The following is a 27,271-nucleotide window of genomic DNA, read 5'->3' as shown; positions in this document are numbered from 1 at the left end:
ACGACGCGTGCAAGCGTTCTCTTCTTTAGCTCTTCGCGCGACTGCTCGCCAAGCCGCCCTGCCCTCGATCATCAACCTGCAAAGTCCAAACCGGGCAATTTGTGCTCGCCACGCCGGCACTTAGATTTCGTGGCCGGCTGCCTTTTTCCCTCCAGACGACCGAAGCGTAGTAACGTACCTCTGTGGCTTCATTCATTCTTTGGCTGTTGCTCTCCTACATGTCATAGCCTTCCAAACCCCGATCTCTCTCTTTTTCCTTGGGCAGGCGGTTTCGTCCCGAGTCGGCTCTCGCAAGGTCTTTTGCATTGCACACTTAGAACTACTGCGGGTGCCCAAGAATGGTCAACCAGCCACCGAACTCCGAGTGCCTGCGATTTCCACCCGATTCTACACCAAGCACGATCCTTCCGGCCCTCGCTAGCCGCCATGGAGCAGAACGCTCTCTACCAAGCCGCCATTGGGTGGCACCGTGCCTTTGAGGACCGACCGCCCAACGCCCATCTCTGCTGCCCCAAAATCGACGAAGATGATGCTGCCAATTACGACGAGCCCGATGTTCCTGACGAAGGGGGAGTCTCAGCCGAAGAGAAAAAGCGCAGGATCGAAGAATACGAAGGCAGATTTCAAAACACCTATGACCTCAGCATTTTGATGGGCCTCGGTAGGGAAATTGCCGGGGAGTGGCTGGACAACTGGACACAGGCGGTCGAGTCGTGCCTCACAAGATGCGATTCGTGCGTGAGGAACTGGCACCGACACCGCCAGCCCTACATCCACGGCCTGTAAGTGCTTTCCGCCTCCGTCGGACCACGATTGTAGCTGAGACAATGCAGACACCTCGAGCCAGACAAGGTTGAATACATGCGGAAGATGCTGGCTGAATTCGACCGGCGACGCATAGACCGGGGTCTCAAGAGAGCCAGAGCAATCCTCGAAAAGCACGGCCCTATGTCGACGGCAAAGCTCGTCGAACACGATATGCAAGCTGTGCTGGCTCTCTTCGAGGCGCTTTGCAGCACCGAATATGTGACCCACCCGGACAGCCAAGAGGATTTCAACTATGTCTTCGAGCAAACACAGCAGAAGCGCGTCTTGAAAATGCAGGGAGGCCTGATACCCACAATGACCTTCTTCCTCTTTGACGACTCCCCATCTTCATCCGCATACCGAAAACGGTTCGCCGAGAGCGCCTGGGAGAAACGCGCTCCTGGGGCACTCACGGATCAGGAATGGGACTGGGCCATCTGTCCCCATCTGACCAGTGCAATCTGGAGGGTATCCCTTGCGAGAGGAATGCCATCGCCGGACAGGATCTGCAACTTCTGGCGAGCTTTCTCCTTGATGCTCCGTTCCTTGAGCGAGAAGCAGATCATCAACTCGCTCCGGGCAATGGAGGTGTCGCCAAGCGTCTACTTTCTTGCACTCGAGCATTTGGCCACAGATTCTGTCGAAGCCTTGGCTGTGGTTTTGCAAGGACTTCGAGAGCTCATGGAGAAGTCGCCGACTGCGTTCTGGGGGGCGTTCGACCAAGTCACCCCTAGCCAGCTTGTCGAGGAGGTCTTCAAGAGCCCCGCATTCCGTCGCTTCCTGAACAGGTCACTGACGCCAGAGATGATGGTCACGGAAGGGGAAAATCAAGTGCCAGCTGTGGCAGCGTGGATGAGGGCACTAATCCGCTCTTTGCCTTCAATCCAGCGGTCCGACGTGTGCGAATCACTTCTGCGCCATCTGTTTGACACCTTCCGTAAGGACCCGACTGCCGACCGTGCCGCCAGCGCGGCCTGCACTCTCGCAGGCTTGGCTACCCTCAGCGAGTCCCTCGACGGCTACCTACAAGAAACTCTGTTCGATACCGGGACCGCACTCATCATGGTTAACCAGTTGCTCAACCGCGTCGTTCAGTATAGCGATGTCATCATCACTGCGGCTGGACTCAAACCCGGCGAAACATTCAATGTGGGTATCTCCCAGGCTGCCATGGCTATCATTCACTCTGCACTTGCGCTGGATGCCAGAGCTACTGAGATCGAGTGGGAAGCTTTAACCAAAGGGATCCCAGTACAAGATGCCGTGAACCGGGACTCTGGGGCGCTCTGGGAATCCTTCCTGGAGATGCTCTGGTATCAGCAGCTCGGCCATGTCGAGTTGGCCAAGGCCATGCTGATGGCTACCCTGCGACTCAGAAACATTGAGCAGTTCATTCCGAAGCGTAAAGAACAACTCAAGCAGGAGCAGCAGAAATTCAATCAACGCTACCAGCAACAAACAACGGCAATTGGGAAGATGCTTGGCCGGCTATCTGATTTCAAGCAGGAGGACCTCGTCAAGTTCTGCTCGGAGCGCCAGAGCCCAACTATCCACCCCATCGTATCAACACTTATCCACGGTGAAGAGTCGATTCGGGAAGCCGGCTTTGAGTTGGCCAAGGCCATCACAGGTGAGACCGTGCCCTCGGAGGCAGTGGGCAAGATGGCAGAGGACTATCTCAGTCCCTTCCTGGACGCCTTCTCGGAAGCAGTGAACCAAATCACTGCTAAAAATGACGCCCGCAGCCCCTGGAGCCATATGCTCCCAACCCTGAAGTGTATTGAGTTCGCCCTGAACGGCCTTTGCGACCCTTCCGTAGGTCAGCTGCGGCGTAGAGCTCTCACCCCAGAAGAGCACGCTTCTGTCAAGCGTTGGTGGGAGTGTGTGTGGCGGACCATCGACCACTCATTTAGGATGATGAGGATATGGCATGAGAGAGTCGACAAGAAAATCATGGAGGACTTCTGCCGAGACGTCATGGAGCTGGCCAACAAGCTGCTAGCCCAAGACGGAGTCATGGCTTCTGCTCTTAGCCAGTATAGCGGCGATCGTACTTCTCACACGAATGGTGACCCTCTAGCAAAAGCCATGAGGAGCGTCCTGGAGCCACCCAGGAAGTACTCGTTTTCCCTCGCGGATATGCTGCAGCTCAGAGACAAATACCTGATCATGGGGATCGCTGAGGTGATCAAGAAGCTCGTTGCGAGGCTTAAAGAGAACGACATGGAGTTGCCGCAGAGGACGCTTGCGAACCTTGGCAACATGCTCAAGCGGAGGAAGCTCCCTGATGGGAGAGTGGACTATGTGCAGAAGACGAACCTGACGAACGAGCAGCGCATTGAACTGCTCAAGGCTCTTGGGGAGGACGCCGTGATCGAGGAGCAGTTCATGAACATGAGCATCAAGTCCGGGGAGAAGGAGCGGTCCATGAGACAGAGCAAGATTGACTTCTCCAAAGGAGCTATCAAGGACCGGGTCGCCGAGATTACTCCCAACTTCGAAAAACGCGCGTCCTCCCTTCTGTCGAAACTGAAAGAGGAGGGAGGGACACCCAAGCAGCCCACCAAGCTCAGCGAGAAAGCTGTCCTCGCAAATCAGACATCCATCAAAGAGGCCCGGGCCCGGGAGAGGGCTGAAAAGGCGAAAAGGGATGCCGAAGCCATTGCCAAAGCGAGGGCCCTGCGCACCCCCAAGATCGTGCCCGGTGAGGGTTCCGGTCTCCAAGGCATCACTGGTGTTCGGGGCAAGGATCATGCCCCGGTCGTCGCCAAAGACGAGATCATGGTTGGCTCATCGTCGGAGGAGGAAGACGAGTCTGACGACGAGTTGATAGCATTGAGAGCCAAGGCTAAAGCTGGAAACAAGACCCTGAACGAGGACGAGCGCCGACGGCTACTCATGTTGGCCGAGAAGAGGGGACCTGTGAAGAAGGTCAAACTCCAGCGGTCGGCAAAGGATATGCGAGCGCGTCTGATTCCGCCGATGGATGTGCTACACCAGGCCATTCTGGAGTGGGACATCTTCCACGAGGGTAACGATCCTCCGAACGGATACCGCTGCGACCGCGTTTCCGACACCTACACCGACCCCTACAGCTACAAGCAGACGTTCTTTCCTCTGCTCATCAATGAGGCTTGGCGTTCCTTCGTCACAGCTAAGGACGAGGCGACGTCCAGACCATTTGGCATCAAAGTACTCAGCCGCATGACGGTCGACAAGTTCATGGAAGTAACGGCATCGGTTCCCGTCCAGGTCAACAAGGACCGAGGTCTGTCGGAGGGAGACATTGTCATCGTTTCAAAAGGGGAGGACCCTCTCAACCAACCGGCTGAGTTGCATTGCCTCTCGCGGATCTGGAAGACCACTTACAAGAAGGACACGGTGGAAGTTGTCTACCGCCTCAACTCCAAGGGAAACCAGATTCTTCCGGCCCTTCTTCCGGGTGCCGAGTTCCACGTTGTCAAGATCACCAACATGACGACCATTGAACGCGAGTATGCAGCACTGGAAAGTCTGCAGTACTACGATCTAATGGACGAAGTCCTCAAGGCGCAGCCCTCTCCGATGCTGACCTTTGGTGACGAGGCGGTCAGGGGAGTCATGAACAATTACCAACTCAATCCTGGTCAGGCGCGGGCTATCCTGAACGCCAAAGAGAACGATGGCTTCACCCTGATCCAAGGCCCACCGGGGACGGGCAAGACCAAGACCATTGTCGCCATGGTTGGCTGCCTTCTGACCGGTGTCCTCAAGCCATCTCACGGGGCGGTGTCGTTGGCGAGGCCTGGGTCCAACGGACAGGTGCCGTCGAAGAAATTGCTGGTCTGCGCTCCCAGCAACGCTGCTGTGGACGAATTGGTGTTGCGGTTGAAGGCCGGCGTCAAAACGATGAACGGGGTATCGCACAAGATCGAGGTCATCCGTCTGGGCCGTAGTGACGCGATCAATGCCGCAGTCAAAGATGTCACGCTTGATGAACTAGTCAAGGCCAAGATGGACGCTGAAATCAACAACAGCGGCCCCAGTGACCGCGAGAAGCTGCATCAAGAAGCCGGCGCGCTCAAGGAGAAGATTGCGGAGCTGCGGCCCCAGCTTGAGGCAGCTCGAGCAAACAATGATCGCACCTTCACCATGAAGTTGCAACGGGAGTTTGACGAGTTGAAACGCCGTCAAGCTCACATCGGCGCGCAGATTGACGCCAACAAGACCAACGGAAACACGTTTGCGCGCGAGGTGGAGATCAAGCGGCGCCAAATCCAGCAAGAGATCCTTGACAGGGCTCAGGTTTTGTGCGCTACATTGAGCGGCAGCGGACATGAGATGTTCAAGAATCTCAATGTTGAATTCGAGACGGTCATCATCGATGAGGCTGCGCAGTGCGTGGAGCTGAGCGCCCTCATTCCGCTGAAGTACGGCTGCTCTAAGTGCATTCTTGTCGGAGATCCGAAGCAGCTGCCTCCGACTGTCCTGTCGCAGTCAGCGGCGAGATATGGCTACGATCAGAGTTTGTTTGTGCGAATGTACAAGAACCACGCTAAGGACGTTCATTTACTCGACATGCAGTATCGTATGCACCCGGACATCAGCAAGTTCCCCAGCAAGGAATTCTACGAGGGCCTGCTCCAAGATGGCGCCGATATGGGAACGCTCCGCTTGCAGCCCTGGCACGAGAGCGTCCTGCTTGGGCCTTATCGGTTCTTCGATGTCAGGGGTTCGCAGGAGCGCGGGCCCAAGAACCAGTCCCTGGTCAACGAGGAAGAGCTCAAGGTCGCAATGCAGCTGTATCGTCGGTTCCGCACAGATTACAGCAACGTTGACTTGAAGGGCAAGATCGGCATCATCACTCCGTATAAAGCGCAGCTGTTCCGGCTCCGGCAGCGGTTCACTGAGCAGTACGGGGAGGGGATCACTGAGGAGATTGAGTTCAACACGACGGACGCCTTCCAGGGCCGCGAGTGTGAGATCATCATCTTCTCGTGTGTTCGGGCCAGTCCGACTGGCGGTATCGGTTTCATGACGGATATTCGACGTATGAACGTCGGCCTCACTCGCGCCAAGTCGTCGTTATGGATCCTTGGCGATTCCCGCGCGCTGATGCAAGGCGAGTTCTGGGCCAAGCTTATCGAGGATGCGAAGCAGCGTGGCCGCTATACCGGCGGTAACATCATGGCGCTGCTGAGCAAACCGGGTCCAAAGGTGCCACTGACGTCCCTCGTTGCTCCATCCTCTGGTTCAATGCAGCGGGCAGACCCCATGCAAGGGGACAATGATGTGGTCATGACGGAGGCACCCGAAATTTCCCGGCAAGAACCCTATCTGAGCAACACGCCGGCACAGCAGACAGCGCCCCCGACAGGAGGGGATGGCCACGAGGAATCGACAGCTCCTCCGCCCGTCCCCTACCGAGGTACAGGTATCGGCGGCCTCAACGAGAGGGGAGAGGCCACCTCGATCTTGCCGAGGGGTGGAGGTGCGCCCGTCATCCAGTCTACGACTGGATCTGCAGGGAAGAAGCGGCCACGCGACAACAACGACGACAGTCGCCCGAGCGCAAAGAAGGTAGCTGACGATGCTAGTTCCCTCTCGGCTTGAACATGAGCTAAGACTATCACACCCAGATACACCATACCACCCCCCCTGTCAAACAGAAACAACCGAAACCGCCAAGCGATCCCTCGGCGATGGAGGTGTTGGGGTTGGTTGCTCCCGAGCGGCCGCCTGCTCGGCCGTTCCAACCCCCTCAACCGCATGTCCGACCGCCCGGTAACTCTCAGCCCAGTGCGGGTCACAATGCGCCAAAGGTAAGGCAAAATCTGATTCTGTGTGTTTCCTACCGGGCAGTTATACCTAACCTAGCTGGGTTTATAGGGACCGATGGTGATGCCGAAGCGGTCAAATGCAGCAGACCCGTTCATCCGACGGAAGCCGGGAAGGCGTTAAGTCCGAACTACATCTCCGTACTCATTCCTCATACCGCCTGTTCCTTTCTCCTCTCATCTTAATTTCGGCATCTTCTAGCATTTTTCAGCAAAAGTTTTGTGTTCGGCGCAACGGATTACGCATGGCATAGATATGGGTCATGGTGTGCATACGGCAATCATGGGATAGACGGCTATTGCTGGTTTGGGGCTACTGCATGGATAAACATTGCGATCTTCTGGAACGGGCCGAGTCCTTGGGAGCATTCCCCAAGCGCTTCGGGGAGACGGCTTGTTTCGGTCACGAGATTCGTGGGTTTCTTTTCGTTATTGTCTCCCTTTCCCGGGCGGAATCATTCAATAACGCCCTTCCACTCCAATCCGCTTGGGCCAACGGTGGCCCGGGTGGGCTTCGGTTTCGCCGCTACTTTGCCAAATCATCCAGGACACCGGACAACAGATGGGGACATGAAAGCCTACGACAGCACTCACGTGTAACCATGCCTGTGCTGCATCCTGTGCGCACCCGCAACGAACCTGGTCGACGTAGAAACGAACCTCAGATTCGATGCATGTGCCCTCTTCTTCCTCATGGTCATGGGCATCTGCCGGCTGCCAATGTCGCCCTTGAGCTTAGACCGCACTTGGGACATATAATTGGCGGTATTCTTCCGGTTTCGTGGAGCGATGAGACATGCTCACAACAACAGACAGCGCAAAACATGCATGGCCGTGATGTTTGTGTAGAAAAGAGACCCTCTGCCTTAGAGACGATGGCAAGGTTTCGCCTCGGAAGATGCGTTGCTACAAGAGCCATCGTCCAATGCGCTACCCAATGCGGATCATTGCATTTGAGCCTTTCCACATATCCCATATCAAGATCGGGTTTTAAGGCCATACGACTCGCGTTCTCTTGAGCTTCCATTGCCTCCGCTACGTCAGACTTAACAGTAGCGCACGGGCGTCGGCAGTGTCAGAGTGACGGCCCAAGTGGGTGATTTTGACATCATGGCACCCTCCGATATGTCTCATTTAAGAGTCGGATCAGGCACCCATTGCTCCTTTCAGACGCTCGATGGTTGGACATATCCTCCGATGGCAGTGCGTCGCCACCATCACAAGACAGTTTACGCACCACACAAACAGCTCTTGGTACGGTACGGTACCTTGGCCATGGTCTCTAGCACGACTGCGTCCATTACAGGTGCCCTACAGGCCAATCGATATCAAGCGTCCTCTCGGACTGTTAATAACCTTATTCATCCTCGGCACAGTGTGCTTCCATGCCACGAGACACTTGAAGGTCCGGGTGGCGTTCAGGCCTATTGCTTCATCCGATCCCCGGTTCAGGAGAGGTATACCTCACCAGTCACCACCACAAGGCCACGACCAAGACCGTTAGGACTGGCATCTGTCTCGGTGGTCGTGAACAGAGACGTTAGCTGTTTTGCGAAGGACAGCTAGATATGGATCCGCTGACGCTCCTCGACAGTGCCTCCCGACCTTCGAGAGATCCCAGACCATTACCAGCACTCCGAACACCTTGAAAGCGGCTCGCGGGCATGTCTTGCTCTGGAGCCGGCGATGAGGGTGGCGGTATCCGCGTCCGGCGGGACACCCAAGTCACCGTTGAAGCTTGCCGCAACTCCATCGAACGCCGAAGAAATCCGCCGGTCACAACCACTATCAGATCAGGATTAGGAGGGCAGACCGCTTCATGGCAGCAGCGCAGTCGTGCCAAGTCGTTGGCAGGTGGCTCTAGATTGCCCAATACCGTCAGGGACAAGCTTCGCTCCGACGCGCTCAGTCGAATGAGAGTGAAAAGGAGAGAGAGGGACATAACAGAAGAGCTTATTGACTTTTTCCGCAAGACTTCACCTCCGCCGGGAAGCCAAATGTCGAGGCTTACCACTGTCGACGAGACGCACGAGAAGAAGAGCAAGCGGCTTGCTTTTTGGCCCTTTCGAAAGAAGAGAAGACATACCAGCTCCAAGTGGACTCCGGGGCTTATCAAGTTGCCGGACTCGGCGGTGGCTGGAACGACGATTGGGGGACATCGCTACATTGCAATATCCATTCCCGTCGAATACGCTCACTTGTCGCCCGCGCCACGCAGTCCAGCGAGTCCTCAAACGGAACGGACGAGTAATCCCTTCGATGAACGACAAGCTCAAGCTGGTCTTGATGCCCCTGAGCGCCAGGATTGGGATGGAAAAGACCAGGCCACTTCGATCAGGGACGACACTCGGCTTCTGCCTTACCAATACAGCAACGGGGCTACTCGGCAGGAGACAGCCGGACCACCACAAGCACGATTCGGACACGTCTCGGTCGGTGCTCACAACACGACTCCGAAGCCTCTTCCTGAGCTGACAGCACTGCCACAAGGCTCGAGCGGTGTCCCTGTGGAAGTAAGGAATGGGATTTCTGACGGGAGCCGGCATTTACGCCACAAGCCTGTTATCCAGCGCGTATCAGCCCATGATGTCAGGTTGCCAGACGCCCAGGACGCTAGACCAACGGACTGGAAACCTCTCAACGAGCAACCGTCCATCGTCGAGAGCTCCCACACCACCGGCAGTGAGCTGATCTGTTCCGATGCCGAAACGGTTCACATTCCTACTCCCCGATCGACAGCCGAGGCCTCTGTGGGCTCCGACGAGAGCCGGAGCTACCACACCGCTGTGTCTACCCAGTCGCCCCTGGTCGATTCCGGCCGGGATTCAACAGAGGGAGGCGCCCTGAGCATGAAAAGCTCAGCGGCGTCCGACCTCTCAGCGCTTTACGACCCAAGTACGTCTTGGACATCGAGCCTCTCCGAGTTCGCTTTGCCGCACCCAATCCTCTTCTCGCACGACTTCCATCAACCCCATGCACTGTCAGCCATCACCTCAGTAGAATCACCCTCACCGACAACATCACGAGATACTCGGACCTCTAGCACCGCACCGGTAGTGGCCGTTGACCGACCGTCGCCATCAAGCCGGACATCTTTCCAGCCTCTTGGTGGGACATCGACCCCCAAGAGTTTGCTCATGGACGACCCACCCCCAGACCATACCGAAACACACCGCCGACACATCCACAGCATCCCAGAGATGCTTGGCGTGCTCCCGCGCCCCGGAAAGTCTCCCCTGCCTGGGTTCCATCCCCAGCCCTCCTTCACCAAAGCCTGGGAAACACCACCCCGGACTCTGACCCCAATCGCCCCAACCGCCAGCAGCAGTCCCGCCACCAAGTTCACCACAAACCCCTACCCAAGCCCCACCTTCCACCCCCCGCTACGACCACCACCACGAACCAGAACACCTCCGCGACGCACCGATTCCCACCGATACCTCCTCCACCGCTACGAAGTCCTGTCCCAGACCCGCGCGCGCGAGCTCGAGAGCATGCTAGATCGCCTCGAAAAGCTGGAGCACGCCCACGAGCGCTGGATGAAGGCTTTGGCGCCTGTTTTGGAGCGCGCTACCTCGCGCCGGATTGCGCTGGGGAGCAGGGGTGATGGTATCTGCAATGGTATGGGTAACGGTAATATCGACAGCGGAGCGTCGTCTGGTGCGAGTCTGCGATTACGTCTGCATGAGCGGTCGCTGCGGAGGAAGTGGAGGAGTCATTGTGGAGGAGAGGGTAGTTTTGACTCGGGTGTCTACAGCGGCGGCGGCGGTACTAAGAACGACAAGGATGACGACAACGACGGCGGTGGTGGGGATGGTGTTGTGGGAAGAGTTTCTGCGGCTCGTGATGAGATGCGGATTGTTTCTTCAGGTCCCACGCGGTTCGACTCGTTGGAGACTGCGCGGAAGATGCGGTCTCATTATTGCCCCTCGAGTGATGAAAGACTCGACGGGCTCGGTGAGGGGGCTTGCGATGGCCAAGTCAATGTCAACGATCAGTCTAGGCTTCGGAGCGAGCCTGGTTCTGCCACTTGGTCTGTTTCGGCCTCTGGGGAGCTGGTCATGAACAGCCGTGGGCGGAGACGACGACGACCAGAAATGATGGATGGGTTGGATAGTTTGCCATGGCGCTCCATGGAGAGTTTAGGGGAAGACCGGGGAAGTTGGAGGACGACGTTTGGTGGAAGGCAACCCGAGGCTTTTGCGAGGGATCAGCAGCGGTGGCGACAGGGCGCGGGTATTGAAAGCATGGACGATGAACAGAGATCTCGACACATTGGAGACCCCAAGGGACTTGACGATCTTGAATCCGTGATGCGCGATTTGGTTTTGGGCTCACGGGATGGATATCAATCTACTAGAGTGTGAACGTCCCATCGATGATTGGGGACCCAGACTGATTTCGGATGCTCGAAAGCTGCATTGAACATCAAACTGGTTACCCAAGCGATCATCGTGTATAGGACACTGGTACACAGAGAAAACAACAAGGAATTCGTTGGGGTACACGTTACAGCTCTTGTGTCTGTTAGTGTCTTGGGGGTCTCGACTCGGAAGCCGCGAAGGTGCACAGTGCTGCCCGCTGACCCGGATACACTCCCTAGCATGCCAGTATCGGTGCGAGGTGGTCCGTGCAAGACTCGTCGGATGATCCTTTGTAACGAGCATAAGCAGCTTCAAAAATTCAGGTGGGCCCACTAGTTACGTTGTTATGTGCACACATACCGAGAACTTCGCAGGAGCGGTCGAACAACTTGAACTCACTGCCCCAGTGCAACACTTTGGATCCATGACCGTTGATAGCAAGTTCCGGTTTCATAGATCATGTTCACATAAATACAAAAGGAGCACAAATCTGATCCGAGATATGTTTTACCATTTTTGACTGAAGCAACTATTCAGCCCTTCAGATACCTACTCGAAAGCAAATCAACGTATCACCCGTACAATCCCTCATTGCCGACGCACTCCGACTACGGCCGTCTCAAAGCTTCGAAGCCGGCTTGGGTGTCCCGGCTGACGTAATCTCATTGTACAGCAACCTATTCATTCTGTTAGCTCAAGTCTTCCCCACAGATCATCATCAACATCATCATCATCAGGGGGGAAACTCACGAAGTCAAGAAATCGGCATAGTCCTCTCCCGTGACCTGGCCCGAGAAGTACTGCGCGGCCAGGTGATACTTGTTGCCCTTGGGCGCCTTGGCCGCCAGTTCCTGGGCCTGCTCCTTGAGCAGCTTGAGGGCATAGCCCTTGTCGACGCGCTTGCCCTCGGCCGTAGTCACGCCGTGGCGTACCCACTGCCACAGCTGGCTGCGCGACACCTCGGCCGTGGCGGCGTCCTCCCTGCAATGGCTCTGTTAGCCTGAGACTGCGAAAACCGGAATAGGTCTTGTAACGTGACATACATGAGGTAGTTGATGGGCACGCAGCCGACGCCGCGGATCCAGGCCTCCATGTACCCGAGGCCGATGTTCAGGTTCTTGCGGATGCCCTCCTCGGTGATCTTGCCGGGCACATTCATGTTGAGGAGGTCGTTGGCGCCAATCGTCACGTCCTCGCGGCGCACGAAGATCTGGTTGGGCGTGGGCATGTGCTTGTTGAAGATCTCTGAGGCGATGGCGGCCAGGGCAGGGTGGGCGACCCAGGTGCCGTCGTGGCCGGCGCGCACTTCGCGCAGCTTGTCGGCGCGGACTCCTTCCATGGCCTTCTCGTTGGCCGCCGGGTCGTCCTTGATCGGGATCTGGGCTGCCATGCCACCCATGGCATGGACGCCACGTTTGTGGCAGGTCTGAATGAGGAGTTTGACCTGCATGGATTAGCATTTGCAACGTGGACAACCAAATACCAGGAATAAACCTACATAGGCATCCATGAATGGCACCGTCATGGTGACGCAGCTGCGATCAGGAAGCACAAAGTTGGAGTTCTGGCGGAACTTCTTGATGACGCTGAAGATGTAATCCCAGCGGCCGCAGTTGAGCCCGGAGCTGTGGTCCCGCAGCTCGTAAATGATCTCGTCCATCTCGAATGCCGCCAGAATCGTCTCAATCAGCACGGTACCACGGATGGTTCCCCGGGGCATGCCAATGTAGTCCTGAGCAACATTGAAGACGTCATTCCAGAGGCGAGCCTCAAGATGTGACTCCATCTTGGGCAAGTAGAAGTAGGGGCCAAAGCCGCGCTTCACCGTCTCAAAGGCGTTGTGGTAGAAGTACAGGCCAAAGTCGAAGAGCGAGCCGCTCATGGGCTCGCCGTCGACCGTGACGTGCTTCTCCTCGAGGTGCCAGCCTCGCGGCCGCACGATCAGAGTGGGCAGTTTCCTGTCTGTCCGGAGCTTGTAGTCCTTTCCCCCTTGTTTGAAGTCGACCTGACGCCGGACGGCATCGTACAAGTTTACCTGGCCATTGACCATGTTGTCCCATGTCGGGGCACTCGAATCTGTACAGGGCTATCAGATGAGTCCTATCACGCTCAGAATATGTGGACTCACCCTCGAAATCCGCCATATACGTCCACACATTGGCATTCAAGGCATTGATGACCATCTTGCGGTCCGTCGGCCCCGTAATCTCGACGCGGCGGTCGACGAGACCAGGGGCAGGGGGGGCGCCCGTCCATGTTGGGTCGTCGCGGATGTGCTTGGTCTCTGGCAGGAAGTCGGGAAGGGCGCCCTTGTCGAGCTCAGCCTGGCGGATCTTGCGGCGCTCGAGGAGGGCCTTGCGGGTCGGGTTAAAGGAGCGCTGCAGCAGCGCAAGGAACGCAAGGGCCTGGGGCGTAAGGATCTTGCGTTGGGACTCCTGAACCGGGCCGAGGACCTGGACGCCCTGCAGAACGGACTCGAGGCTGGCCATGATTTCTATAGTGGTTTCGCTGATCGTGGTACTTATGGCTGAATGGATACGACAGTCAATGCCGTCTGGCGTGCTCTTGGGTGTGTAATGTACAACTCTCTGTACAAGTAGTTAGTGGGTAAGCTTCAGTCAATGGACGTCTTGGGAGATAAAGTGAGCCAACAAGCGTGGAATGATAAGGGATCGAACACGGCAAAGGGAAGTGGAGGTGAGCGAGTACAGGGAACATGGAGCTGAGGGTGCGGATTACGACGGCCATCAGCTGGTCATTGACTCACCGAATACAATTCAATGGATTAGCTTCTGGATCCTCACAACTCTCTTCTTTTGCTGTTCTCTGCCGTTGGAAGTTGACAGTGGGAGAAACCGATGCCGGATCCGGCGAAGAAGAAGTATCGTATTTAGCACACGACGAGGGATGACGAAAAAGAGCAGGATCCTCGTCTGGCAACCTTCGGCAACAAGGGTTCGCCGCTCATGCCAATCCATTCGGCAGCCAAAATGTATAACATGTGGTTGGCGGATGTGTCTTGTCTCCACACTCGGCCGTCCGGGGCTGGGGAACGGGCGCCATTGGACTTCGGCTCTCCCAGGGCCAGCTCTGCGTTCCGGGGTCGTCGCATGTGATATGCTATGTGTAATGGCACGGTAATGGCACAGTGGCCGGTGAGGTCATCAGAAAGCGGGACCCCGCCGTTGCCCAGACCTGATCTCTCCGGGAGTGCGGAGTACGGAGGTACATTTCAGTTTCCGCAAGATGCCAGTTGCCGTGGGGTTGTTGATCTTGGTTATAAATATTTTATCAGACTGCTGATGGAATCCGTCTAGCAACAATTCTTAATACAGCAGCTCACAGAAATACGTGCATGAGATAAAGCTCGAGATAAACATGCCCGCGCTCGCTATCGTGACTCCATCCTCGGCCGGCCCCGGAATCTCGCTAGGCTGAGCGAAGACCTGAGCTCGCGCCCCACATTCCAGAGCTCCGACTGCCGCGGCAGAGCCGAGGTCGCTGTGGGTGGGGTCACTGCCGGCTCTCGCCCTGGGCCGACAGTTCCCGACGGTTGTCGGTTGGTGACAATGTGTGACACATCATACTGTCCATCTTTTTGTTTCTTACTCTTCTGAGTATCGTTACATCTGGCTCCGTCGTCTTCCTCTCCTGCTGTCGAGCTCTCCGGTCATGATGTTAGAGAATTGGTACAGTTACAGTACATGTTTCATGAGAGTTCACGAGACCTCATTGACGTGCCATTGCGATGGTGACATCGTCAATCGATGCCGATGCCGACAGCGCTCGTCGTTCTCACCGTGTTGGGTCGATAAGTGCAGGGTTTGACATCTAGCCCTTGTACGGCTTGGGCCCGATCATGAGCTCGGGCCTCACGAGCTGATCAAACTCCTCCTCAGTCAGCGCCTTCAGCTCCATGGCGCTCTCCTTGAGCGTCAGACCCTTCTTGTGCGCGTTCTTGGCCACCTTGCTGGCCATGTCGTAGCCGATCTTGGGGTTGAGGCAGGTGACCAGCATGAGCCTGACGCGGGGAAGCGAGAAAAAGAACATGCATCAGCCTAGTTCAGGATAACAAAAAAAAAAAAAAAAGGGGGGGGGGGGGGGGGGGGGGGGGGGGGGGGGGGGGGGGTTAGCAGCTAGGGAGCCGAAACTTACGATTCCTTCATGATGCTCGAAATCTTCTCCTCGTTGGCCTGGAGGCCGACGACCAGGTTCTTCTCGAAGCTGCGCATGCCGTCGGCCAGGAGCCGGATGCTGTGCAGCAGGTTGCGAATAATCAGCGGCTTGTAGACGTTGAGCTCAAACTGCCCGTTCATGCCGCCAATCGTGCACGCCACGTGGTTGCCCATGACCTGGGCGCACACCATGGTCAGCGCCTCACACTGCGTCGGGTTGACCTTGCCCGGCATGATGGAGCTGCCGGGCTCGTTCTCGGGCAGGTTCAGCTCGCCCAGGCCGCACCGCGGGCCGCTGCCGAGGTACCGGATGTCGTTTGCGATCTTGCTGAGCGACGCCGCGAGCGTGTTGAGGCTGCCGTGCGCCTGCACGACGGCGTCGTGCGCGGCCAGAGACTCGAACTTGTTCGGCGCCGTCTTGAACTCGGTGCCTGTCATTTTGCTGACCTCCTCCGCGATCGCCTCGGCGAAGCCCTCGAAGGTGTTGATGCCCGTTCCGACGGCCGTGCCGCCCTGGGCCAGGAGGCGCAGGTCCGGCAGAGTGCTCTCGACGCGCTTGATGCCAAAGTCGAGCTGCGCGACATAGCCGCTGAACTCCTGGGCCAGGGTGAGCGGTGTGGCGTCCTGGAGGTGAGTGCGGCCGATCTTGATGATCTTTTTGGCCTCGAACTCGTCCACCTTGCCCTGCAGGGCAGCGCGCAGGCTGCGCAATGCGGGAAGCAGCTCTCCCTCAATCTCCAGGACGGCCGCGATGTGCATGACGGTCGGGAAGGTGTCATTGGACGAGGCAGACCGGTTGACGTGATCGTTGGGATGCACCGGCTTCTTCGTGCCCATGGTGCCGCCGAGAATCTCGATTGCGCGGTTGCTGATAACTTCGTTGGCGTTCATGTTAGACTGCGTTCCCGAGCCGGTCTGCCAGACGACGAGGGGAAAGTGGTCGATTAGCTTGAGGTCCGCGACCTCCTTCGCGGCCTGCTGGATGGCCTTGCCGATGGTGGGGTCTAAAGCAGCAGAGAAGGTCGGGTTAGCTTCCGTACACGACTGACGGTCAAGTAGATGACTACGGGAGGGTTACCAAGTCCATAGCGCATGTTCACCGTCGCCGCAGCCCCCTTGAGGATACCGAACGCCCGGACGATGGGCGGCGGCATGCGGTCCTGCGGCTGGTTGATGCGAAAGTTGGAGAGGGAGCGCTCCGTCTGCGCTCCCCAGTACTTGTCGGCCGGCACCTGGATCTCGCCAAAGGCATCGCTCTCGGTTCTGGTGTTGGCCGCCATCCTTGTCGCACTGCCGTGGAAGTATCTCTGGTGTTGAGTCGTGGAGGTTGCCGAGCGGTTTGTAAGTGACGACAGAGGTACGTTTTGGGACCATGGGTTAGATCCTGCTTTCAGACATGTGCTCAGAGGGCCGATGGCTGTCCTCGGCACACGCGCACCAAGGCTGCCGCGGGCTGCGGGGCCGGCTACGCGGACTGATCGAAGCATGCTGGAAGGCGCCTGACTAAGATGTTGGTCTGTAACGCGCGTCACGCCGACTGCGGAAGGTGATTCAAGACCACTAAATTTGCAGCGATGCGCCCTTGAGCTGTGGAATCTCGAATCCGACACTAGAGGCACTACCGAGGCAGTGATGGATGGACAAGTTGACCAAGATGCGCAGAAAATTGAAACGCCTTCTTCGAAGTTCCTTTTTTCCCTCACCGACAAACCAAATAACTAATTCCCCGGAATCCCAGTTCCCCAAAACTTCGATCCGGCGACCCGGTCCGGAAGATCCCGGTCGCGAATCGCCAGCATGCTTCGGAACTTCGGAAGCCAAACAGAATCAAGGACCCCTGTAAAAGTCGTTACCGTGACAACTGCTCAGCGAGCCCCTGAAAAGGGTCAACACAGAGGAAACACCAACACCTCCAGGTTGACTCGACGCTTGGAGGCGGGAAACCTGTTGTTGGATGCAATGCAGTTCGATTGCTTGGCTATCAATTAGTACCTTATACAGGTTACAAGGGAAGGCCTCTGCCGCAATACGACCTTCTGCAAGTAACTGATCGCCCGATGAATCTGTACACACACCCCATTACCCCTGAAACTCGACCCCTGAGCTCCCCGTCTGCCTCCAGAAACAACAATACACCATGCCCTAGTCCAACACCATTATGAGATTCGCACATCAAAAGTCATCCTCGATCTAGGCCCACACCGCTCTCCTCCAACTTGTCATTCCAACCGATGTAGATATCCGGTTCGTTCCAAGACAAGCCAACGTCGGAGACGGTAACCAAGGCCCGTCAAAAGGATAGGCCCAATCAGATTGCCGCGCCCCAGCAACGAATCAAACGATATGAAAAACAGAAACTCGTAGTTTTCCAGACCTTCATTCATTCTCCGCCTTCCAGAAATGCCGAATCAAGGACTGATGGATGCACACATGGTACAATGTCGAGGACATTGCCGCATTCAAGAGTTCAGCGTCTTAATCATCATATTGACCTTGCGCTTATCCGTGACGAGCAGAGACCGGGTGGCGAACGCAGCATTGATGGCGTCCACAACCTTGTGGAAGCTGCTCGCCGCGCCTTTCTCCTGTGTGAAGCGTGCGATGCTGAGCTGATTGCGCTTGCCGTGCTCGATGACCGTCATCAGCTCGACAGCAAACGACACCTCCTTCAGGTTGAGGTCTGTGCAGCAAGTCGGAGCAGTTAGCTGGGCATTAAGTAACCGCGAGAGACACACCCTGGGAGGAAAGGCTTACAATTCTCTGCGCCCACCCGTGCAAAGATAATGTTGCGCCCCTTGTCGACTTCGATATCCTTGATGCCGTACTTGCGCCACTCGCGAAGCAAAATCGCCATCTCCTGTCTTGCGCGGCGCTGGAGGATGTTGAAGAAAAGATAGCGCATAGCTGGCTTAACGCGGAAGAGGCGAGCCAACCAGTTCTGCTGCACCTCAATCTTGCGGATCCCGCCGTCACTCTCGGACCACACGCTGTGCGCCGTCCCGCTTGCCAGTCTGGATTCTTTGCTGTACCTCTTCTTCGTCGACTTCTCGTTGCGAGTGCGCGTGTCGTCGGGGTCCGAATCTGTGTTTTGTGGACCTGTTCAGCAATTCAATATTTTCAACGTCGATCGGTTCTTCTACTCACCAGCAAGCGACATCTTCACTTCCTCCCTAGCACCCTTCCAGAATGGAAAGCCAAATGACTTCTTCTTCAGCAATGTCGGCCGGTTGAGGCGGCTGCCCTCAGAATCCGCCATGGTCTCCTTGGGCCGCACGCTGCTGTCGGTTACCGTCACAAAGCTCGAGCCGCTGGCGTTCTCCTTGGACGAGCGCTTGAACCAGGAGGATACCCTTTTCTTGCTTGGGACAGCATCGGCGCCGTTGCCGTCCGACGTTTGGGTAGTGTGGTTCGACCCGTAAGACGTGCGTCTCGACGTGTTGTGAAGCGAGGGCGTCAACGCTGACCTGGCAGTGCCCGTATTCTGAGTGAATTTGCGAACATTGAGAGGCTCCGGCACCTCCACAGGTGCGCCGGAAGCCCCTAGTGCCGATGACGAGTTGACCGCACGAATGGTATTCTCGGCCCTGGCGAGAACATCCAACCCTTTGTTCGTAGCACGCGTGGGTGTCTCCAGAGAATTCAGAGCCATATCATGCTGGCCACCGTTGTGTCTCGTCCAATTATCTGACGTCTGCTCGTAGATGGACGGCAATTGCCTCGCGTCTTTACTCGGCCGATCGTAGACCGGCTCGGAAACAACACGCCGCTCCGAGGCGGGGACATCCAACCACGGGCGAAGCTTGTACGAAGGTTCAGCATTTGACGCATTCCGGGCTGACAATGGTGGAACTGTCGACTGAGATGGGACAGCCGGCAACGGCCTGTTGTCCCAAGAGCGCGTTTCCCGGGCGGATGCAGGCTGGTTCGAAGGCTGCACTGCCGTCAATGTCCCTAGGGAGAGCACAAACGGGCTGACCTCGCGGGAGCCAACACTTAGATTGCTCGACTCTGACAGAAGAAGGGAGCTTCCAAAAGCTTCATCGCAGTGGCGAGCGATACGGTGACCGAGCTGCTCAAGTTCCTCACTCCAGATGAACGTGTCATCCGTCTTGTCGCCGACCTCCACCATCGACCGAGTAGTCCTGACTCTAGAGGCGTCCAACTCTTTGGCCGGGCTGACGGGCGGAAGTGTGGCGCGAAAATACGTCGTGCTACTCCCAGTGGCGCTTGCTGGAGCTGCCAAACTGGCATGGCGGTTCCGACGATGGCGGTTAACCTTGTTTCGGATACTCGAGAAATCCACGGAGCGCTTGGATCGGTTGTTTGCACGAACGCGCGGGTTGCTCTGATGGCTGCGGATCGAACTCATTGAGGCTTGAGGTGAACTCAATTGACCCGCCGTGCTCGTACGCCGAGAGTTCGTCCTCGCCCGCTGACGGAACGAACCGTTCACCGAGTGATACGAGCGGTATGAGTGCGAGACGGCGGTGGGAGACGGTCCAACTCGCGACTCAGTGCCATTACGGTGGACAATGATCTTCGTATGGCTGACCTGCGAGCCACAGGGCTGCAGGACGCGGGATGCATTGTAAGGATCGTAGCTCCGGACAGTGCCGACTTCGTCCACGTCGGGAACATTAGAGATTACCGTGAATTTGGATACAGTTCTAGTGTGCCCGTTCCGACTGGGCTTTGTGAACTGGCAAGTTGAGATGCGCTTCCCCCAGTTGGGTGGCTTGAGGTGGTGGAAGTCGCTCTTGGAGATTGGCACGTTGTTGTTGTAGTTCTCCAGCTGAGCCTCGCGGTGGTTGTAGAGCAGCCAGTAGAACAACTTTTGGTCATTCGGCCTGGACTATGGGTCAGCATTGTGCCTTAAGGGGCAGCTACAACTCCGGTCAACTGACTTGTCCTGTCGGAGTTTCTCTTGGAGAGTAGATTCCGAGTACGTATGCCAGAGAGCCTTTAACTGGCGCAAAATCTGAATGTCGGCTTCCTCAGGGATCGGTGCCGTGCCCATGTTGCGTAGCACTTGCTGCGACTGCCCGTCCCATTTCTGGTATTCATCGAGATAGTCGTACTTTTTGAGCAGAGCATGTCGCCACATCTGCTTCATCGTAATGCGGTGAGTTGGTTGATCCACCAAGATCCTCCGAATAAGGTCCTTGGCCTCTCTTGTCAGATGTGACGGCATCTTGTATTCTGCGCGCTTCGCCTTGGACAGCATGACACCCATGTCGTCGTCGTCGAAGGGCAAACGTCCTGCGAGCATGGCGAACAGGATCACCCCCATGCTCCAGATATCTACGGCAGAACCCTTGTAGAACTGGTGGCGGAGCAGCTCAGGGGCAGCATAGTGGGGGCTTCCACAGGCCGTTCGGAGCTGATGGTTCGGGTTCTGTTGCAAGGCCGCCATGCCAAAGTCGGCAATCTTGATCTGGCCATTGGCCTTCAACAGGATGTTCTCGGGCTTGAGGTCGCGATGGCAAATGTTGAACGAGTGGCAGTACTCGAGAGCAGTCATAATCTGGCGAAAGTAGAAGATGGCCTCCTCTTCCTGAAGTGGGCCGTTCCAGTTGATGAACTCGAACAGATCCCCTTTCTCGACGTACTCTGTGACCAAGTAACTAGTGGAGATGTCAGTCAGAACATAGGGGAGAAGTATTGGGTGTGGTCGGAGCTTACATTTCTGAACGATTCTCCCAGATATCAAGAAGCTCGATGATGTTGGGGTGCCGGATGAGCTTCAGAATGGCCACCTCTCGCTCAATGGCCAAGGGCATCCGACGGAGGCCGCCATCAGCGCCCCTGGTTGGGTTTCTGTAATCGATGTGGTCCAGGTTGGCCAGACTGCCGGCTTGAGTCATGTGCGCAGTGCTCTTGGCGACGATCTTGATGGCGACCAGCTGATGGGAGACGCGATGACGGGCCAGGCGGACTCGGGCCGACGAGCCCTTGCCCAGCGTCTTGCCGAGCTGCCATGGGCCGATATGAGTCTTGAGCTGGCGGGTGCTGGACGCGTTTGAGGACACATTGGAGAACTGAGAAACGCGACGTGGGTCGGAGCTGCCGTGAGAATCCTGGCCAATAGCTGTAAGACGCGGGTTGGCTGGTCCTGGTTCCACCAGCGGTGCTGGAGCTGGCGCATGGTGAGTGCGTTGTTCAGCTTGAAGGTGATGGACCGGAAGAACGGGATTGGAACGTCCATGAGCGGCGTTCTTGGACTTGGACAGGACGTGGTTTTCAACGTCACCAGCTTCGTATCGGCGGTTGACATTGGCAACGGTGGCATGGTTGATCCGCTGCGTCGCGTCACCCAATGGCTGGCGAGTCGCCGGATATCGAGAAGTGCCGCGGTGCTCCATGACAGCCAAGCTAAAGATTGGAGGCTCAACGCATCCTTGACCTTGGAGGTGAATCAAGAGAAGCAATTGAGGTGTGCTTGAAGAGATTGGGTCGACACAGGGTCGAATTATCAAGGTGGAGGTGCGAACGAAGTGAATGCAGATTGCGTGGAAAGAGAAAGGAGCGGCACCCACGGGCTTAGTGGGCAGATCCCCGGTTGTAAGTCGGGTGGAAAGCAAACGAAGGTGAGAGTAAGAGATGGGACTGTGGCGAGTGAGAGGACGCGACCTAGAACAACTCGCCTAGCAAAAGAATGAGTGGAAGAGAACTGTTTTGCTCCCGATACCCAATGGCCGGAGTTGCTGTTGCGGGTGCTGGGCGCGAGACTGGGGAAGGAGAGGTCAACAGTGCCAGCACAGGAACGCGGTGTCTCGGCCGGCGTTGCTGGGAAAGATGGCAGCAACAAGTAAACTTGCGCAGAGGAATGCCCCACCAGTAAGTTATTGATCGGTTGCCATACCCAAATTCTATCCTGCCAGCGGCCGCAGGTAGGGTAGCTAGCTAGCGCGATTACCAATACAGTCTCTTTCGTCTCATCATGGCACCAGTGAACCCTCACGGCAGCCAACGCGGAACAAACAGTCAGCCGTCAGCTTGCAAAATGAAGAGGAAGTCAAATTCCTATAGGAGAGTCGAGGACGCAGTTAGGCGGGCAGGAATGTCAGGTCCGGGAGTGGGATCTACCTTGCTGGCGTCTTGTCCCGGCCAGAACACTAGCTTCCTGGTGCCGTCTGGAAGGCGCAGACACGGGGTGATGCGGACGCAGATCCAACTCGACTGGCATGGAGTCACATATCACTATTATCTCGGCCTAGTGAGTGGAGGGAGAGCACAATGCCACGGAATGTGGCCGAGGCTAGGGAGAAGACATTTCAGGCGAGAATATGCGCGAATGGACGGCTACGATTCTCCAAGTGTCAATATAGGCGGTCATAGCCAGCACCCTGATAGAGAACACTTGCACCTCTGTGTGAAAAGAAAGGAGGACGTTGAAGGTTTGGTGGGGCTCGAGCATCGAGGAGCGCCGCCCCACCCAAGGTACCCGATCTAGTGGTAATGGTACGGTACAGTACATATCACTTTCGGTCCCCTACAGATCGCACCACACGGCCTGAAGTTGAGGGTACCTGATCTCTGCAAGAGCACCATGACTAGGCGACTTAGGCCTCTGGTGAAGAAAAACCGATTACTTGTCGGCTTGCCTTTTTCTAAACTATTTTACCAGTGTTGTTAATGCGTAAAAGTCTTATAATCCTAATCCTGCCGATGAGTCGTTCTGCCGCGCAGGAGTTCTCTTAACAACAGCAACACAGTTTGTGGACCTCAATTGACGACGCGAGACGCGTTCCCTCGATGTATCCCGTCTGCAACCTCCCAACCCACGTCAAAGATTCGCCGTTGCATTTGAACACACCACAACCTGCCATGACCGACGAGTGCCAACGACAAAACACTGGCCCCAAACCAGAGCGCAGAACCGAGATTTGACATTTCCCTGCCGCCGCCATGTCCGGCCGATTTCCCGACACTCAATTCTCGGAACGCGTCGTTACCGACGAGCAAAACACAGCCAATCCTTCGGGTGTCGGTGCCGTGGATCGTTTCAGCTTCCTCCGGCTACGGGGCGGTGACAGTTTACACGGCTTTGACCAGGGCGAGGACGGCGCCTCATCAGACGAAGACCAAGTCCAGGCCACACCAAGACGAGCAGCCGCGTCCCGATCTCGAAATGGCGCCTCGAACTCCGAGTTTCAGCCCGGCGCTATCGTCCGAGTCAAGGTCCAGAACTTTGTCACGTACGAGGAGGCCGAATTCTTTCTCGGACCGAACCTGAACATGGTCATCGGGCCCAACGGAACAGGGAAAAGCTCCCTCGTGTGCGCCATCTGCTTGGGCTTGGGCTACGCTTCCAGTGTCTTGGGGCGAGCCAGCGCGTTTGGCGAGTTCGTCAAGCACGGCAAAGACGAGGCCGAGATTGAGGTGGAACTCCAGAGGAAGCCGGAACATGCCGAAAATTATGTGGTCGGACTCTGTATCAGACGGGAGGACAACAGTAGGAAATTCACCATCAACGGCCAAAGAGTGTCCCTCAAGCAGATCCAGAAGCTCATGCGGTCGCTCAGAATCCAGATCGACAATCTGTGCCAGTTTCTGCCCCAAGATAAGGTGGCCGAGTTTGCTGCCCTCACCCCGGTCGAGCTACTCGACAAGACGCTCCATGCGGCCGCCCCCGAGGAGATGATCGAGTGGCGAGCCGAGCTCAGGGAGTACTTCAAGCTGCAAAAGGAGACCGAGCAAAGCGGGGAAAAGATCCTTGAAGAGCTGCGCAAGATGGAGGCCCGCCAGCTAGTTCTTCAGGCTGATGTTGAGAAGCTGAGGGAAAGGAAACAAATCCTAGAAGAAATCAAGAGCCTCAACGAATTGAAAGTCGTTGTCAAGTACTACGACGCCCGAAAGAAGTACAAGGAGACAAAGGATCGGAAAGTTGAAGCCGAGCGGTCCCTCAAGCGGCTCCAAAACAGCGTGGCCCCTGCGCTCGAAGCCGTCAACAAGAAGCAGGAGTACCATTTCAAGGTCAAGCTGGTCGTCACGGACAGGCAGCAGCGACTGCAGGCTGCCGAGGCCGCGGCGGATGCCGCTATCGGTGAAGTCGAAAGTGCCCAGGCCAAGTGCCAAGAGCTGTCCGGCAGAAAAGAGGCGGAACGCGTGAACTTCTCGGCCAAGAAGCAGGAGCTCGGCCGACTAAGGAAGAGAATCACGGATCTGGAGGCCGACTATCGCCGAGCGCCCAGGGAGTTTGATGCTGCAGATTGGAACAGAAGAATCGTCTGTACACCCCTTTGAAAAACCTTCTAAGGATTGGCTATTGACTACTCCATCATAGCGAGAGCAAGAGCACCTGGAGCGCGAACAGCAGGCTGAAGCTGGAGCAGTGGTTGAGGAGTTGCAGGAGTTGCGGGCGAAGGGAAGCGAAACCCGATGCCAGATTGACAGACTAAAGTTGAGTCTGCAAGAGCTGGAATCACAACAAGGGCAACTCCTCACCCAGCTGAGGAGGATCAGCCCCGATGTTGCCAAGGGCTGGGAGTGGCTGAAGGAGAACCAGGACGGCTTCGAGAAGGAGGTCTTTGGCCCTCCTATGCTAACATGCTCGGTGAAGGACAAGCGCTACACCGACCTCGTCCAATCCATGCTGCAGGCTGACGACTTTCTGTGTTTTACGGCCCAGACCAAGGAGGACCACAAAAAACTCAGCGATCAGTTCTACAGCAAGATGGGGCTCTCTGTCACGATTCGCTCCTGTTTCACAGCGTACAGTTCGTTCAAGCCGCCTCTGCCAAGGGAAGCGTTACCCAACCTCGGGTTCGACGGCTATGTCAACGACTATCTGGATGGTCCGGAACCGGTTCTCGCTATGCTGTGCTCCGAGAAGAGACTGCACGCATCGGCCGTCTCGCTTCGAGACATATCGGACGAGCAGTTCGAGCGGATCCAGCGGGTCGAAAATCTCACTCAGTTTGCGGCAGGGAAGCAAGTCTACCGCATAACCCGCCGAAGAGAATATGGGCCAGGGGCCGTCTCCACGCGGGTGACCCAGTTCGCTAAGGGCCGATTCTGGGCTGATCAGCCGGTGGTGGATGCAGCTGAAAAGACTGAGCTCCAGAGAAAATTGGGGGAGCTCAGGGCGCAGCTTGCCGCTGTGAAGGAGCAATTTGATTCCAAGGAGGCACGCAAGAAGGAGTTAGATGCGGAACAGGCTCAAATAAAGGCCAAGATTGTATGTGCCCCAGCTGGGCATCCACCTTGCGGCAACCGCTAACATGAAGGTAGAATGAACTGCGGGCGGCGAAGAGCGAGCTCCAACGCGAGTACACAAAGTGGCAAGCATTGCCGGACAAGATAGGTATGTTTTCTCATAGTCCTGCCTCGAGGATCTGGCTAACGCGGGTGTAGAGTCGGAAAAGAAGGCTCTAGCACGGGCTGAGAAAGAACTCATGGAATGCAAAGGTCGGATATTCGGGATCGAAAAGCTTCACGATCAAGCGGTTCTAGCCAAGGCCAGGGCGATCCTCCGGCACCACAAGCAGATCGAAGGCATTCGAAAAGCACGTCATGCTCTGCTTGAGGCGCAGGTTATCCTAATGGAAGCCGAGTCCGACGTGGGCGTTCTGAAAGCTAAGAATTCTGATGTCACCCAGCGGCTTGAGGAGAACAAACAGTCCCTCAAGAGGATTATGGCAGAGATGAAGGAGCAACGCGCTATTGCTGAGGAGGCTCAAAAGCACGCCGTCGCTATCTTGACGGAAGACAACAAGGATGAGCTGGCGGCCAAAGCCCAAGACAAGACAGTTGAGGACGTCGAGCAAGCCATCCAGGTGGAGAAGGCCAAACTCGAGGTCATCCAGGCCAGCAATCCGGCTGCGCTGGAGGAGTACGAACGATACGCGGCCAAGATCCAAAGGGAACGGGCCAACCAGGCGAATCAGGAGGCAAGACTGGCAGAGCTCAACGACAAGATCAACACTATCAAGAGCCAGTGGGAGCCGAGGCTGGACCAGCTCGTGAGCCAGATCAACGACGCCTTCAGCTACAACTTTGAGCAGATTAACTGTGCAGGTGAGGTCGAGGTGCACAAGGACGAAGACTTTGAGAAGTGGGCCATTGAGATCAGGGTCAAGTTCCGGTACGTCTTGCCAACAATTCTCACCGAATCTTTGACACTCTTGGCGCTGACGGCGACGTTACAGTGAGAACGAGACGCTCCAACGGCTGGACCAGCACCGGCAATCGGGCGGGGAGCGGGCCGTCTCGACCATCTTCTACCTGATGGCGCTGCAGTCGATGGCGCAGGCGCCGTTCCGCGTCGTCGACGAGATCAATCAGGGCATGGACCCGCGCAACGAGCGCATGGTGCACGAGCGCATGGTCGAGGTGGCCTGCCGCGAGCACACGAGCCAGTACTTCCTCATCACGCCCAAGCTGCTGTCGGGGCTGCGGTACGACGAACGGATGCGGGTGCACACCATTGTCAGCGGCGAGCACGTGGACAAGAAGGGCACGCAGAAGATGAACTTTGCGAATTTTGCCAGGATCCAGAGGAGGTTGCTAGGGCGGTAGGGGGAATAAGAAGGGGTGAGGTGGTATGAATACAATGTCTCTTCTACTGGGGTCAGACGGATTATACCCAAGAATCGCTCCTGTCTAAGAGCGATTGAAAGAGCTGAAGCCCGCTTCCTAGACATGTACGCTAGCAGTACCTCGCTGCTGAGGCTGGACGGCACGCAGAAACTGTCAGGATGACATGCGTCCATTAGAAGACTGGGAGAATGGCTCGTTCGCGTCGGGCTGAAGGGTGTGTGCCAAGATATGGACAATGCTATGACGTCACAGTTCGAGCTCTACATGGGCCCTTGGAACCCTGACCTGCTGCTGAAGTGTTTGATGAGAATGACTTCACTGGGTTCGGTTACTTGCTCTACACGTGGGCCATTGGATGTACACCAACCTCGCTTCTGCACAATCCCGCTGTTGTAGGGAATATGTCTCGTCGGTGTCATCATTCTGGTTCAAGGCTGAGCAGACACGCCCAGGTTCGGAATCTGGCTCCTCCGGACACAACAGGGAACCAAACTTGCAGCTACGGATACCATGCCCTATCGTTAGGAGGTGATAGGTACGAAGTACGCTGAGGTACGTCAGTGGTCAG

The 27,271-nt window shown here is 56.5% G+C and overlaps 7 protein-coding genes across 7 annotated transcripts; 4 read left to right on the top strand and 3 right to left on the bottom strand.

The window, feature by feature from the left end:
- Positions 1 to 426: 426 nt before the first annotated feature.
- On the top strand, positions 427 to 6,747 carry N657DRAFT_632934 (uncharacterized protein; the record flags this gene model as incomplete). The annotated part of the gene is made up of 4 exons (XM_062791183.1): positions 427 to 782; positions 834 to 6,366; positions 6,426 to 6,608; positions 6,676 to 6,747. 4 exons carry the CDS (start codon positions 427 to 429, stop codon positions 6,745 to 6,747), a joined length of 6,144 nt encoding a protein of 2,047 aa, XP_062648787.1.
- A 974-nt stretch (positions 6,748 to 7,721) lies between these two features.
- Positions 7,722 to 8,323, top strand: N657DRAFT_348542 (uncharacterized protein). The gene has a single exon (XM_062786923.1). The coding sequence runs from the start codon at positions 7,801 to 7,803 to the stop codon at positions 8,125 to 8,127; it is 327 nt and encodes a 108-aa protein (XP_062648786.1). The 5' UTR covers positions 7,722 to 7,800; the 3' UTR covers positions 8,128 to 8,323.
- On the top strand, positions 8,288 to 11,229 carry N657DRAFT_670860 (uncharacterized protein; the record flags this gene model as incomplete). The annotated part of the gene is made up of 1 exon (XM_062795568.1): positions 8,288 to 11,229. One exon carries the CDS (start codon positions 8,288 to 8,290, stop codon positions 10,988 to 10,990), a length of 2,703 nt encoding a protein of 900 aa, XP_062648785.1. The 3' UTR covers positions 10,991 to 11,229.
- Positions 11,230 to 11,556: 327 nt separating this feature from the next.
- Positions 11,557 to 13,774, bottom strand: N657DRAFT_348431 (malate synthase). The gene is made up of 6 exons (XM_062786922.1): positions 13,755 to 13,774; positions 13,116 to 13,575; positions 12,486 to 13,063; positions 12,031 to 12,431; positions 11,738 to 11,968; positions 11,557 to 11,664 (listed from the first exon to the last, which is right to left on the bottom strand). The coding sequence occupies exons 2-6, from the start codon at positions 13,474 to 13,476 to the stop codon at positions 11,607 to 11,609; spliced, it is 1,629 nt and encodes a 542-aa protein (XP_062648784.1). The 5' UTR covers positions 13,477 to 13,575; positions 13,755 to 13,774; the 3' UTR covers positions 11,557 to 11,606.
- Positions 13,775 to 14,818: 1,044 nt separating this feature from the next.
- N657DRAFT_655152 (fumarate hydratase) lies at positions 14,819 to 16,649 on the bottom strand (the record flags this gene model as incomplete). Its single annotated transcript, XM_062794571.1, has 3 exons — positions 14,819 to 15,008; positions 15,143 to 16,166; positions 16,241 to 16,649. 3 exons carry the CDS (start codon positions 16,647 to 16,649, stop codon positions 14,819 to 14,821), a joined length of 1,623 nt encoding a protein of 540 aa, XP_062648783.1.
- Positions 16,650 to 17,621: 972 nt separating this feature from the next.
- Positions 17,622 to 21,524, bottom strand: N657DRAFT_632930 (Pkinase-domain-containing protein; the record flags this gene model as incomplete). Its single annotated transcript, XM_062791182.1, has 5 exons — positions 17,622 to 17,842; positions 17,917 to 18,243; positions 18,307 to 20,009; positions 20,067 to 20,786; positions 20,845 to 21,524. 5 exons carry the CDS (start codon positions 21,522 to 21,524, stop codon positions 17,622 to 17,624), a joined length of 3,651 nt encoding a protein of 1,216 aa, XP_062648782.1.
- A 1,172-nt stretch (positions 21,525 to 22,696) lies between these two features.
- On the top strand, positions 22,697 to 26,961 carry N657DRAFT_643799 (SMC5-like protein). The gene is made up of 5 exons (XM_062792624.1): positions 22,697 to 24,390; positions 24,449 to 25,342; positions 25,396 to 25,468; positions 25,519 to 26,248; positions 26,313 to 26,961. The coding sequence occupies exons 1-5, from the start codon at positions 23,071 to 23,073 to the stop codon at positions 26,680 to 26,682; spliced, it is 3,387 nt and encodes a 1,128-aa protein (XP_062648781.1). The 5' UTR covers positions 22,697 to 23,070; the 3' UTR covers positions 26,683 to 26,961.
- Positions 26,962 to 27,271: the final 310 nt, after the last annotated feature.

The sequence above is a fragment of the Parathielavia appendiculata genome, assembly GCF_033297405.1.
Source record: "Parathielavia appendiculata strain CBS 731.68 unplaced genomic scaffold N657scaffold_4, whole genome shotgun sequence".
Taxonomy (NCBI): Eukaryota; Fungi; Ascomycota; class Sordariomycetes; order Sordariales; family Chaetomiaceae; genus Parathielavia; species Parathielavia appendiculata.
The sequence above is the reverse complement of the archived record's forward strand: the minus strand, read 5'-3'. Positions and strand labels throughout refer to the sequence as shown.